The 14,612-nt window shown below is 41.9% G+C and overlaps 1 protein-coding gene across 1 annotated transcript in view; it reads left to right on the top strand.

Moving 5' to 3' along the window:
• LOC306978553 (cGMP-dependent protein kinase 1-like) overlaps window positions 1–14,612 on the top strand; it is an 85,795-nt gene that overhangs the window by 4,679 nt on the left and 66,504 nt on the right. The window contains exon 2 of the mRNA XM_079577164.1: window positions 8,184–8,350. Within this exon, the coding sequence (XP_079433290.1) occupies window positions 8,184–8,350 (167 nt within the window). The remainder of the gene's footprint in view (window positions 1–8,183; window positions 8,351–14,612) is intronic.

Here is a 14,612-nt window from a genome sequence, read left to right as displayed (position 1 = left end):
GTCCAAAACTCTGGAACTCGTTGCCGCTTGAGTTACATGCCATCACAGACCTGTTCAAAACCTCAGACTCACACTTTGGTCAACTTTGGTTGTTGTAAAGAGCTTTAGAAATATAACTTCCTAGTCCCCTGTGTCTCCTGGTGGGACAGACCTGGAAAGCCTCGAGAAGGCGTCCTACGGGCATCTGAAAACAGGTGCCCGAGCCACCTCAGCTGATCCCTCTCTTGACGTGGAGGAGCAGTGACTTTACTCCATTCACCTCTCGGATGACACCTCATGTTATCTTTCAGGGTGAACCCAGCCACCCAAAACACATTTTCACCATTTGTATCCGCAATATTGTCTGTTCGGTCATAACCCAAATTCAGTTGGACCTTAAATTGACCGATAAATCGAGAGCTTGACCTTTCGGCTCAGCTCCTTCTTCACCACAACCGTCCGATATAGCAGATACAAAGGTTAATCATTTACACCTCTTGCAACCCCGCTTTTGTGCCGTCTCTTTGAATTCAGTTGAGGATTTTAATAATCTGACTTTTACTACCCAGTTTATGTACGTATATATATATAAGATAAATGATGACAGAAAACAGGGGGGAGAGGTTTTTGCGAATGTTGCCGCCCCTCCTCCAGAAACAACAGGTAGACACAACTTGTTTACCCATCAACTTGACTCAGAAACTGCTATATAAGACTTCAAAACCCTGTTCTTTAATAATGCACTTAAATTATGACATCCAAGTAAAAAAAGAAGGGTTTTGTAATACCAACACTGGCTGAAAATATGCAAAGCTTTTGAACCACACCAGATTTTCATGATTGGTCCCCGAGAAGCCTATTATATTGCTAATGTCTTTCACTATGTTACAGGAAGCCCCAGTGATCAGCCAGTGAGCAATTTCATGGACACTTTGAGCAACACTGTGCTTCTTTGCCTGTAGCTCTGTTGACTGTACGGGTTTAAAATGCCGCCCTTGGGTCAAACAAACAACATCAATATGATTTAGTGCTGGTTCAGGAGCAGAGGGGGCGGTAAAACGCTGCGAGAAATGCTTTCAAATAAAGGATAACTGTATTTCAAGGTAAAGGTGCTCCGCCAGGGATGACCAGTGTTGAACTCGTGATGCTTTTCTATTATGTGAGTTGCAAAGGAATTATACACGGATTTCTAGGATGGCATGGATCCCCACATTTCTCAAATCTTTACTACAACAATGGCTAAATACCGACACTACTACTCCGATACATCTTCTATTATTGCATGTACTAATCCAAGTCAAAAATTGCACTTCATCTCTGCCTCGGAGCGCTGCAGCAATGAAAGGAATGAGTTGCGCGGATTGAAATTTGATAAAAAGAGATACAAAGCCGATGAAATAATAGAAGTACAGACATTGACAGCGGCAACAACATCTGGGATGACTGAAAAAGCTCCAATGACAAAAGCACCTGTACTGACACAAAGCTGCAATTAGGGAAACAAGACGTCAAATCCAGTGATTGAAGTATTTCTGGAGACGAGAATTAATTTTACACCCGAGTGAAGAGGAAAATAAAAGTGACCGAATAAACAAGGAAAACTGTCAGCGTGAGGCATTTTAAACCTGTCTCCTGCCTCAGCAGCGCGGTATAACGGGAAGCAGATTTTTAGTGAGGAAACTAGGCCTGTAATTACACTAACCAGTTAAGAAATAATTGCATTTTGCATCAACTAGCTAGAAAACTCTCAACTAGCTATATTTATTTTAAAGTTTGCTGTGCTAAGGTGAGCCCTACAGTAATGTTAATCACTGGCTTAACCTCTTAACCCCTTAAAATAGCAAGATGATAGATGAGGATGAAAACGCAACAAAAAGTGACGAAAAATGTGACGAAAACACCAACAAAAAAAGCGCTGAAAAAGCAACAACAAAAAAAGTGCCAAAAAGCACTGAAAAAGCAATGAAGATGTGACAAAATGGCAGCAAAAAAGTGGCATAAAAAGTGATGAAAAGGTGGCAAAAATGTGACAAAAGCGCAACAAAAATGCAATGAAAAAAAAAAAGTTAAAAAAAAAGCAACAAGGCGAGGAAACAGATCCGTTTAGATTCCTTTTGCAGATCTTAGCTTTCAAATGGGGTGTTACTCTGCCCAGGGCTGACTTAACCTACCCATTGGCCCCTGGGCTAACCATGAAATATAGCCCCCTCCCCCCACCCACTGACTCTAACCCGAGATAACTCCACTACGCGTTCAGCTGTCTCATTAACGTAAGCTGTGAATCCAGCGTGCAGGTTTATTTGAATTATGCATATGGAGAGACATTTTGCACAGGTTGCACAAAGATGCTCTGTCAGTCCAGAGCCAGGACATAGTATTTATACAAACAGACTGTATAAGATCATACGATCAGAGTAGACCAATGGTGTAACCAATGATGTAATGGTTAAAGTAGTCTTACATTGTTGAGATGCAAAGATGAAATGCAGAAAACTACGAAGCCTCTAAAGTTCTTAGAAGGGAGGGGGAAAAAAAAATCAGCTCCAGCCCAGGCAAACTGCTCTGGCCTATAGTCTTTATGCTCCAGTCAAGAAGCTCTTAAATAAAGCCAAACTGGAGAAAATGCACTGGGTTAAGGCGGGTGGTAAGAGGTTCATGTTGTTTTCATCAGCGGTAGTAATCAATACAAGAAGTTCCTTTTTTAGTAGGAAAGATAGTTTAATTCATAAGCGCTATTTTACATTAAAGGGTCTCAGACGGTAGATGTAAGGATAGCAATTAAATGTGAGCGTTTTCTTTATTGATCTTGCCCATGAGGGAGATTAATTGATTAACTTATTAATTATGAACAATCTTGCATCCTCCCACAGAATCCAGGCTCCCTCACTGCAACAAGTCTGACTTTCATACCGCATTACGCCCTTTCTGCATCCAAAGAGGGGCTTATTAGGCCCAATTGCTTTTGCTGCTGGTTTATTGATCTGCGTGGAAGGTGTGTGTACTTTCTTCTCTGCGTGTGAAGATGTGCTCAAATCAGATGAAATCCAGTAACATAATAAAAGTACACTGACATCACCGATAGCAGAAGAATTGACGAATACAGTCGCCTTTGACAAAAGCACCTGAAACTGCAATTTCTGTTTGCTGATCTTACAGCCATTGCTCAAAACTGTTTCATAATGTCCTGTTTGAGCTCACCTGCAAAGGGTCAGCTGGTGTAAGCCATCAATGAAACATAAAAGTGACCCTCCAGGATTTTAATAAAGTCCCCCCACTATTGGAAGTTTTCTCAAAGCTCATCCAGCTGTTGCGTGCAAGTCAGTCCCACGCATCAAAAGAACTCATCCAATCGGCGTGAGCGTCTTGTCCGCTCTCGGGTCTGTTTTATGACTGATCACAAACCCAAACGCTCCGTCTAAACTCGCCATTTACACGCAAACAAATAATCCAAGTCTGCAGTAAAGCGAAAGTACAGAAACCTGCGCTGACAGCTAATAGCGACGAAACACTTCCTGTTGTCTCTACAAAATAGAAGTTGTCAATGTTCCAGCCGCTGGGAGAGCTTTATTATGAAAGAGTCCGAATGTCACTACGACTGGAGCGGCAGCTTTAGGCTGATTACAGAGAATTGACCACCACTCACATAGGATTAAGAACTTTAGTAAATCACTGAATTTAATTCTATCATATCATCATATTGTTCTGCTTGTCGCACAGGGATGGGTCGAGATGGTGTGGGTTGGAGGGGGGCCCAGTGCCAGACTTGCCCCCGGGGGCCTTGTGCAAATAAGCTACGCCACTGGCCCTTACCATCGCGGGTGATCCCATGAACTCGCACAGTCTCGTCTCTTCAGTGTGAACTGCCTGAAGGGAGTCTCCAAGCCCCGGGACAGCTTCAGCCACTCAGCTCACAGGAAGCCAAACTGTCACCCTTTCCTCCCCTCTCTCCTTCTTCTTCTAACTGCTTTCACAAACTCTAGTCCACTCCAGCCCCGTGGGATTTTAGATTTCACGGTGTGTACAGTTTGTGCCGAGGATTTGAGAGTTATACTGTATGTCGTCTCAGTTCTCCAGTTCTCTGCTTGTGGTTACATTCACAAAACTTTCAAAGCCACTTTCACCATGAAACCTGTGGCTTCTCGATGCCCCGATGCAAACTAACCTTCTCATAATATTCTCCGCTGAAAGTTTCATCAACAGAGTTCTTGTCACCCCGTATTTTCCTGCAAATTACCGTCCCATTCCTCTATTTAAGGTTAGAAAACCGCTGCATTGAAATCTGACCTATTGATCAAGTGTTTTGAAACCCCATTTGAACCCTTTTGAGAGACTTCTCTTTATCACGAGCCAAGCCGACGCTTTCCGGGCCAATCACAGCCTCAGAGCTTTCAATGCATTTCAATGGGGAGGTCTTTATGGAATAGACAGGAAAGGGGAGGAAAAAAAAAAACCTCTGGCTTTGCTGCAATATCCTCCAATATGTGAGTCACTTGATTTCAGCTCGGCTCCGGTCGTCTGTGGCCAACGCTGGTGCGGCTGCTGCTCGGAGCTAAAAAACACGGGAGAAAATAAACAAACAAGAACAGATTTGCGCGTTTAGGCTGAGTTGAAATGTGTAAAGCGAAAGCAGGTTGTCAAAACACGGAGCATATTGTGAGTTGGCTTCGTCCCATTAGGCATTCTGTGTTTTTGTTTAGACTGACATGATGCAACTCTGCAGTGGTTGCAATAACAAGTTGAAGGAAATTGCTGAGCGTAAGCTACACAACAGGTTGGGTTTTGCGATGGACGATAGAGGCTAAATGCAATGCTGAGTGAAAACTATTTAAAACATAAAACATTTCCAGAAAATGCATAAATGTTGTGCTTAGACATGGTTCAGACCCAGTTTGGACACATTTTGGTTCAATTTCAGACCCTTTTCTGATACTTTAGGCGATACCTTGATGATGAAACCCAATACTTGGTGTGAAAAGTTTGCAAGCCACCGATCGAGAGATATATATAATATAATATATGTTTGTCCTCTTTTAGGTTAGTTTTTGTGCTTCAGTTCCATGGTTTGGATACTGTTGCTCCCGGACTATTAAGCCGCTACTTTTTCCACACATTCTGAACCATCCATCCATCCATCCATCCATTTTCTTGCGCTTTATCCGGGGCCGGGTTGCGGGGACAGCAGTTTCAGCAGAGATGCCCAAACTTCCCGATCCACGCACACCTCCTCCAGCTGTTCTGGGGGGACCCCGAGGCGACACCAGGTCAGCTCGGAGACATAGGTCCCACCAGCGTGCCTTGGGCCTTCCACGAGGCCTTGTCCCACTAGGACATGCCTGGAACACCTTCCGCGGGAGGCGACCAGGAGGCATCCGAAACAGATGCCCTAGCCACCTCAGCTGGCTCCGTTTGAAATGATGGAGCAGCGACTCTACTCCGAGCTTCTCCCGGGTAACTGAGCTCCTCACCCAATCTCGAAGGGTGGCTGGGCGATCTTGTCCATTCGCGATCTTGTCCTTTCGGTCATTACCCAAATCTCATGACCATAGGTGAGGGTGGGAACGTAGATTGATCGGTAAATCGAGAGCTTTGCCCCGTGGCTCAGCTCCCTCTTCACCACGACAGATCGATACAGCGACTGCATCACTACTGACGCCGCACCGATCCGTCTGTCGATCTCACGCTCCATCCGTGTCTCACTCGTGAACAACACCCCGAGATACTTGAACTCCACTTGAGGCAAGGACTCCCCACCAACCTGTAGAGGGGAAGCCACCTTTTTCCGGTGGAGAACCATGGCCTCAGATTTGGAGGTGCTGATCCTCATCCCGGCCGCTACACACTCGGCTGCAAACCGTCCCAGACGTTATGAACCCTGTGGCTAATTTATAGATTTTCATTGTCATACTGAATAATGTGTCATGTTATCAATAACAATGCATCTACAGTGCGTTTAATACGAGTGGGTCCCATGACACTCGGATATTTTTAATGAAAGAACCACGACGAGATGGAGAGAGCTGCAGGTGTCACGCGGTTCCTTTCGGTTATGCCCCACTCTTCTGTAATAACTCGGACAAGTGGGAAAGTCTTCCTCTAGATCTTTCCGTGATGTTTACTGCTCACCGAGGCAGGGGCTGGTGGATACCCTCCTGCGCATGGAATGTGCCTTCGGGTGCGAAATAAATGTGATCCTCTCACCACTGAAATATTATGGAGGGACAAACGCGGCTGCCTTTCCAGGAAGAGCCGCTGTGCAGGCAGTGCATAGGTTTAACTGAACACACGCAGGGTTTAGATAATAATTGGATCAAATTTATAAACTTCTTAACACACTTTTGTAAAAGTAAATGTACCTGTAGGCAGTTAAGCCAGTAACGAGTAACTTTTTTCAGTAAGGAGTAATCTAACGCATTACTTTTTCCAGAGCAGTAATCAGATTAAAGTTACTTTTCCAAGTCACTGTGAGTTACTATTTGTGATTATACTTCTAATAAATATTTATTTTCTCTTGCGTCTTGAGTAGTGACGATACTTCTGCGACAATTCACATTTTCAGATTGAAGACAACTCACGACATTAAAGTAGTCAACAATAGAAGAGGAGAGAGATGGAAATACATCACATTTCTGAAGGGGGGGGGGGGCGTTATGTTGGCAGCTGATGAACGTAACTAATAAAGTAACTTGTAATCTAACTTAGTTACTTTACGGAGAGAAAAGTCTTGTATTTTCAGTGCTGCCTCGTTTAGATCTTGATTTGATTTTTTTTCCTTTAATTGGTGCCTTGTGTGAAAAGCAACACAATTAGCTGACAGGGTCTAACCAAAGTGGTCCAAAAAACATTTGAAAAAAATAAATGAAAAAACAGTTATGACAGTCATTTTCATTTTGTCCGGTTAAACAAAGTGCACGCCGTTAAAAAAAAAGCACTTCTTTGGCTTTGACTGAATTATTCATTTCTTTTGGTAAACAACTTTATTATTTTCTTCAGAGTTCATGAAAGAGAACAGATTCTTTCCGAATTCCTTACAAACTGCATGTGTTAACATTTACAAGTAGCTCCAATGGCTCACTGACATTTAGCCCAGTGTTTGGAGTGAGACGAGTATTCTGTTATTTAATGAAAACAGGGTCAAGTGATTAAACAATAAAATGAGGTTTACAGTGAAGTGTGGAATGATTTTAATATCATTATTGAAAACCACTACTATTATTACGAGTTTTACTGGTGCCAATAATACTACTGCTGCTTTTGCTGTTCATGTGGTCCTGGGGTAAACATTTCCCCCACTTGGCAAAGGCACAAAAATGCTCACTCAACTGTGGAAAATAACTGGGGTCAAATCGAGCTCCCGACTTCCACACCTGACTGCAGTAATCAGCTGGAACTTCATTTACCATTTAATGTGAACTAGTGTTCGGATTAACACAATTGTGAGAAAAATGCCTGACATTAAAGGGGCCACTGTTTTTCCATACTGAGATTTGTTTTTACCTGAGCTTAGACGGGTTGATACGTACCTGTCTGGTCTTTGTGCTATAGGAATACATTGGAAGAGGCCAAATCTTTTGTCGTTTTGCTAGACTGAGGGCACGCACAAAGACCAGAGAGGTACACATCAACTCGTCTAAGCTCAGGTAAGAACATATCTCAGTATGTAAAAATGGTGGACTGTTCCTTTAATGCTAGCAAAAATACAATTTAAGTGATACTTTATAAAACCAACAAGCCAAACCATAGTTAGCTCAGTTAAATGCTAATCAGTTATAATAGACTGATTTTATTTTGTGAAATCAAAATCCCCACTTTCCGACATGAAAGTACATGAACACAAGCCAACTGGGGATGATGTCGCCACATCACGGAAAACGAGCTCCGCAGTTGTCATGAACGCAGCACATAACTGTTAAAATAGCCGTTGGCCCTCAGGACTGATGCTGAATTCATCCAAATCTTTATTCAAATGCATCCACAGGGCAGTCACGAGGCTGATATGTTTTGAATAAAGATGCAAATGATCAACTGCAGTGACCTCAATATGAAGCATTATGGTGTGACAGACAGTCATTAGATTCCATTTCAGATTATATTGGCACTTGTTTTAGTGTTTCATTGAGTTGATGGAAAACTGTGTTGAAACAGTCCTAGTTTTCACCACATCCTTCCCCTCTCTTACGTTCCCCTTGTCCTTTTGCACTTCCCAGGTCTAAGGAGCTGATCCACGACGCCATCTTGGACAACGACTTCATGAAGAACCTGGAGCTGTCTCAGATCCAGGAGATCGTGGACTGCATGTACCCAGTGGATTATGGGGAAGACGCCTGCATCATCAAAGAGGGCGACGTGGGCTCCCTGGTCTACGTCATGGAGGGTAAGTTTTAAGTCCTCTCAATTCATATCTACTTTCCAACACAATAAGGAACCTCTGATCACAGTCTGGTAGGGTGATCCTTTTTGCTTTGCATCATTCAGTCATTCAATTGTGATTCATTGCAGCAAAGGGACAAGAGGCTCCAAAATGTAGTCCAGTTGTCAACTTGTTTACCTTAACAAATCCTTTTCGTCTCACGAAAGTCTCCCTGCGGGTAGTAAAAGTGTTGATGGGATGATTGGGGGGTCTTTCATCTCCTCCTGGTGTCTCTGGCCAGAAAACCACAATTGCAACTTTCCCTGCACCGGGTCGGAGTCACTAATACACACTAATGGAATCACGAAGAAGAAGAAGCTAACAGGCTAACGGGTAAAGCTAACTGAGGGCTAGCGCCACTAAAACAGTATTTACAGCCAAGTTTGAGTGACAAAAATGATTTCCATTGTGTAATTGGATGTACAATATTCCTCTCTCCCTTTGTCTTTTCTGTCAGCGTAGTATTTTCTATCACGGACAATTAGTGAATAAAAAAACGCAACATGCTACGATGCCTGCAGTGGTGCTTATTGCCTCTATTGCATGAGTTACTTAGTTGTTCTTAAACCCCACCAACACAAGCACATTTTCTCCAGTTATTACCCAGGTATCCAGGCAATACCCAAATCTAGCTTTTAGATTTGGGCTGAAAGAAGCATCAAAATAGTGATGAAAACAAGATGTAAATGAGGATGAAAACGCAACAAAAACATCACAAAAAGGCAACCTAGCAGTGACAACAAAGTTACAAAAACACTCTAAAAAAGACACCAAAAAGCAACAAAAAAGTGACGACAACGAATGGAAACACGAGGAAAAAGCTTAGATCAGGTCTTAGCTTTCAAATGAGGCGTTACATTGTCCTGTAGGCTGTAAGAAGCTTTTAGTTTTGGGTAAAGCTGAACTGGACAAAATGCGCTCTGTCAAAGTGGGGGTTACGAGGTTAAGGCGAGACTCTGCAGGTGAATTGGGGGAAAAAAAATCAATGAATAGATATCAATTTGAAAAATTTGCTGTGTAAATATTAGAAAAAAAATTATTACATATTTTCTGTCCTTAAAGATAAGACATATCATGCATAGAAATAGTAGTTTCAGTGACGAAATCTGGATAATGGATAGATTGGTGGGTTTATTTTGTTGATGTATTAGTTACAAAGATGTTTTCAAAAGGGATGTTTTGTTTGTTTTGTTTTGTTTGTTTGTATACTTTATTGTCCCCGTAGGGAAATTTGTCCTCTGCATTTAACCCATCCTTCGATGCCGCTGGGGCAACCCGTAAGGAGCAGTGGTCGACGGCAGTGCCGCGCCCGGGGACCCATCTCCATGATGTGGAGCCAGGCTGATGGTCAGAATCACCTGGCTGGAGGATTCACCTATTGCACATGTTTTTAGTGGTAGGGGAAACCGGAGTACCCGGAGGAATTTTGGTTATCTTAGTTTATTTTTTTAATAAGCTTTTATTAAGTGAAAAAAAAAAAATGTAAAAAAAAATTAATAAACTGTATCTTGTTTTTTGGGTTCAAAGCTCAATGAATCAGGCTTTAGCCGCTGCTGTCTCCCAGGAAGGAAATCGCCATATTTGTATTACAGTGTTGTCTGTGGCCAACTCTGCCCTGAATATGTTGTGTAGTTAAAGCACAATGAGTACTTTTACTTTTAATTGAGGCCTAAGTTAAGTACTTTTACTGTAATACTGATTATATGATCCGGATTTCCTTTTCTTTTTTGCACATGTGGCCTTTTCTGAACTCAAAATTCTTCAGAACAAATCCCCCCTGGTACATCCGCGCTAAAAATGCCCAGTAAATTGTAGGTTTTTAAATCCTTTGAAGCTTTGAGTTCAGTGATGCCTATGTTTTTTCTTCCATAAAACTGGACTAGAGACTCTTTCTGCCGCTGTGCGAATATTTACACAGCTCGTCAGATACACATCCTCAAATTCACCACGATTTCACAAAGGTTGTCTAGAAACAGTCATAAATATTTCTTCAAAAACAGAAAAAAGGGCTTGTCAAGAGTCGTTCTTAGCCTGATAGTAACAAGCAGGGAAATGGTGAACTTTGAGTAAACTTGGCGCTGCTTGTTGTTAAAAACCTCGGAAAGAGCTTTTGCTTTTTCCAATAGTGAAATAAAGACCGGTACAAGCCAGAACATTGTCACCACGCATACAGGTGAAGGTGAACTGCTTTTCATGGACAGTTCTTTAGTTTTATTTGGACTGCGCTGTCAGAGGGTTTTGAGCCTTTTTCAGATATTTTTAAGCAGATTTGGCTGCTATGTGGCAACCCTAACATGCACTGCTATTGCTCAAAAAGCTGTTGAAAAGAAATACAACTTTTCTATCAAAGTTGTTAATATGTAGTCATTAGGTCAACCTTCACAAGTTTCTGAAAGTTCATACTTTTCCAGTTGTTCAGTTCGGTTACTTTGGTAAAGTTTCCCAGTGTGATCCACATTGTATTTCAAACCGAGTCGTCCTTGTGGGTTTGTGAAAGAGTTTTACGTATAAATTGTTGAATTCATAAAAGGCTTTCGGCTCTCACTGTGCATCCTCCTCTCGGCAACATGCTGTATTTGAGCTGTGAAACGTGGTGCAAGAAAAAAAAGCAATACAGAAGCACACACATATGCACAAAAAGGCACTTTTTCTTTGGGGCTTTCCCCCATGAGTTTTCTGCTTCTATGTGCGAAACTGCAGTGTATATGGTTTAATGCATGATGCCCCACTGTTTATTTAGCTTATGTTGTCAAATTGAGAATAAAAAATCAGGTAGTCCTCCAAACGCAAACGGATCCGCACAATCGGATTTGTTTATTTATTTTTTATTTGGGAGGTCCCCTGAATGACACACCAGCAGGAGGTGAGTTTCGTGATTTATAATCCTGTTCGAATATTAACGCGGAACCTCTAATAACACCGCATCAACTACACACGCTCGCCCTTCACTGATTGGTTGCTCCGCTTCCTGTTAGCTCTCTCCACTCTCCACACCTTTACACTCTGAAAACAACACTTTAGATACATGTTGGGGATTTCCATTCTTCTTCTTCTTCTTCTTTTTTTTTTTCTCCTTTTTTTCTCCTTCTTCTTCATCCTCTTCTTCTTCTACTACTCATTCTTCTTTTTAGTTCTCCTTCTACTTCTTCTCCTCCTTCTTCCTCCTCCTCTTCTTCCTTCTTCTACTCCTTCATCTCTTCTCCTTCTTCCTCTTCTTCTACTACTCATTCTTCCTGTTTTTATTCTACTCCTTCATCTCCTTCTTCTTCTTCTTCTTCTTCTTCTTCTTCTTCTTCTTCTTCTTCTTCTTCTTCTTCTTCTTCTTCTTCTTCCTCCTCCTTCTTCTCCTTCTTCTACTCCTTCTTCTCCTTTTTCTCCTTGTTCTTCTTCACTGATTGGTTACTCCACTTCCTGTTTGCTCGCGTTTGTTCCGCTCTAGAAATTTAGTTCGGCTCTGACAAGAGTCTAGTGAGTCTGGATTTTTCCAGGCAAGGGTTGAATAACCGTAACATGAACCATTTTGGACCTGCCTCGGTGCACAACCCCGGGCTTGACCCCACATTAGTTGGGAATTAAACTGCTAATCCGAACATCGACCATTCAGAAAAGTCTTGATTTCTCCCATTCACACTGCTCAGCCCCTACTGGGAAAATGACAGTGATTTTAGATCGCACGTTGCCACTCTTACAACCGAACCTAGAAGTTTGGCTGGGCTGTGTGTGGGCAAATTAGAGGACAAAATGAAAATTGAAAAATGAAAAATGAGCTGTTTTATTGTTTCACAAATTGGATTACTGCGAGAATGGATGCACGAGGTGTGTGGCTGAAAAGTTAAGGTTATCACTTATCTCACCCTCTGTTCATCGTTCACAAAGACGTTACGCGCTCGTATTTCACATTTCTCTATTTTCCTTACAAAATATTCTGACATATCTGCGGTCTATTCTTAGCCCATTTTCAGCACGGAGCGTTTAATTACATAAGTTCTCTTACGACAAATCCCTGACCTGGAAACGGTGTGAAAGTTTTCAAAAGGAGGTTGCGACGCTCTAATTTAGCCTCTTTTGACCTTTACAAGTTTCTCAGTGAGGAGTCTGTTACGCCTCTAGGTTCGATGCGCGACTCGTGTTTATTCGCAGTTGTCTGTTTGGGCATGAATGAACACCAATGATGAAACGTAGACCTGGGACTTATTTTTAGCTCAACGGGGGGAAGAACAGAGGACCTAGTTGCCGCTTGTAGTGAATTTGAATCCGCGCTTCTGTTGCAAAGCTGGGTTTCAGATGACATAACAATCATCTATTCGCCTGAAGTGTTAGATTAAATGGGGCAAGTAAAATCGCTATTGTTGATGTGCAGATTTGGTGGTTTGTTAAATATAGCGGGATATGGGAGATTGCCACTAGGGCCGGACACAATTTATCGCCAAATTAATGTTATGGCAACACTAGGCGACGTAATACCCATCTCAAGAAACCACAATGTGTCAATTTAGTTTGTTTTGTCATAGTTAGAAATAAAATAAACTGCTAATTGTTTCGAAAAATATCATGGGGTGATCAATATCAAAATATTTGAGACATTTCCTGCGTTTTTTTTTTTTCTCATATTGTGCAGCCCTAACGTCATGAATAATGTTCAGGTTCCACATTTGTACATTTTGTTTGACATCCCGCTCTCTACAATCTGAAAACATCAATTACTGTAATTACATGTTGGGGATTTTCATTTCCATTCTTCTTCTTCTTCATAATCTTCTTCTTCTTCCTCCCCCTCTTCTCCTTCTTCCTCCTCTTCTTCTCCTTCTTCTCCCTCCTCTTCTTCTTCTTCTTCTTCCTCCTCTTCTTCTTCTTCTTCTTCTTCCTCCCCCTCTTCTCCTTCCTCCTCTTCTTCTTCTTCTTCTTCCTCCCCCTCTTCTCCTTCTTCCTCCTCTTCTTCTCCTTCTTCTCCCTCCTCTTCTTCTTCTTCTTCTTCTTCTTCTTCTTCTTCTTCTTCTTCCTCCCCCTCTTCTCCTTCTTCCACCTTCTTCTTTTTCTTCTACTCCTTCTTCCTCCTCTTCTAATTCTTCTACTTCTTCTTCCTCCTCCTCTTCTTCTTCTTCTTCTTCTTCTTCTTCTTGGGGCGACAGTGGAGCAGATGTAGACCCGGTTGTCTCATGATCAAAAGCCTGTGTATTCGTCGTTGTATCCTTGGGCAAGACACTCCACCCACATTGCCTCCAGTGTCTGCGTGCATTGGTGTATGAATGAAAGTGTGAATGGGTGACTGGTTCTTTGATGTAAAGCGCTTTGGGTAAAAGCGCTATATAAGTTGAGACCATTTACCATTTTTCCTCTACTTCTACCTCTTCTCCTTCGTCTTTGTTTTCCTCCTCCTCTTCTTTATTTTCTTCTTCTTCGTCTCCTTCATAAAAGAGCTATTAGGAATAAATAGGTGGCTATTAAGAAAATTGTGGTTTTAAACTGTAACAGGAAAGTAATAGTTGCACTTCATTTTACTCTTTTCGTCTTCTTTCCTTCATTCTCATTCTTCTTTCTCTCCTCCTTCTTCTTCTCTTCTTTCATTCTTCTTCTCCTTCTTCTTGGGGCACCAGTAGCGCAGATGTAGACCAGTCAATTAATCAATCAAATGTATCATTTATAGTGCTGATAACCAAGGTTTTCAAGGTGTGCTATTGGAGTAAGCAATGATAACATTTACAGATACGTTTGTTCATTCAACATTGTACACAAAATTGAGTTTGAGTTTGTTCCAAAGAATATTACTTCACACTCCACTTGTTACAGGTTATTTGAGAAAAAGTTGTACCAAAACATTACGCCCCACTCTTAACAAAAACACGTTCAAGTTAATTGCAAAATCCATTTTACCCCGTAGAGTAATTCATTTCAGAAAAGCCTCTGTTTCTCCCGTTCACGCTGTTCGGCTCCTGCTGGGAAAATTGCATTGATTTTAGATTGCAACTCTTACTAATCCGCGCCATTGAACCTGGAAGTTTGACTCGGCTGTGTGTGGGCGAATGAGAAGATAAAATGAAAAAATACATGCTGTTTTAGTGTCTCACAAATTGGATTACTATGGGAACGGATGCACACGGCGTGGGGCTAAAAATATACAGCTTCACTGTAAAAGCGTAATATAGCCATTAGAAGGAATTACATAATATCGTTATGGAAGTTCAGGTAAGTTCAGACAGCGGCCGCTCCACCGCGTGTAAAGGACGTA

This window comes from Gobius niger, assembly GCF_951799975.1.
Source record: "Gobius niger genome assembly, chromosome: 19".
Taxonomy (NCBI): Eukaryota; Metazoa; Chordata; class Actinopteri; order Gobiiformes; family Gobiidae; genus Gobius; species Gobius niger.
The sequence above is the reverse complement of the archived record's forward strand: the minus strand, read 5'-3'. Positions and strand labels throughout refer to the sequence as shown.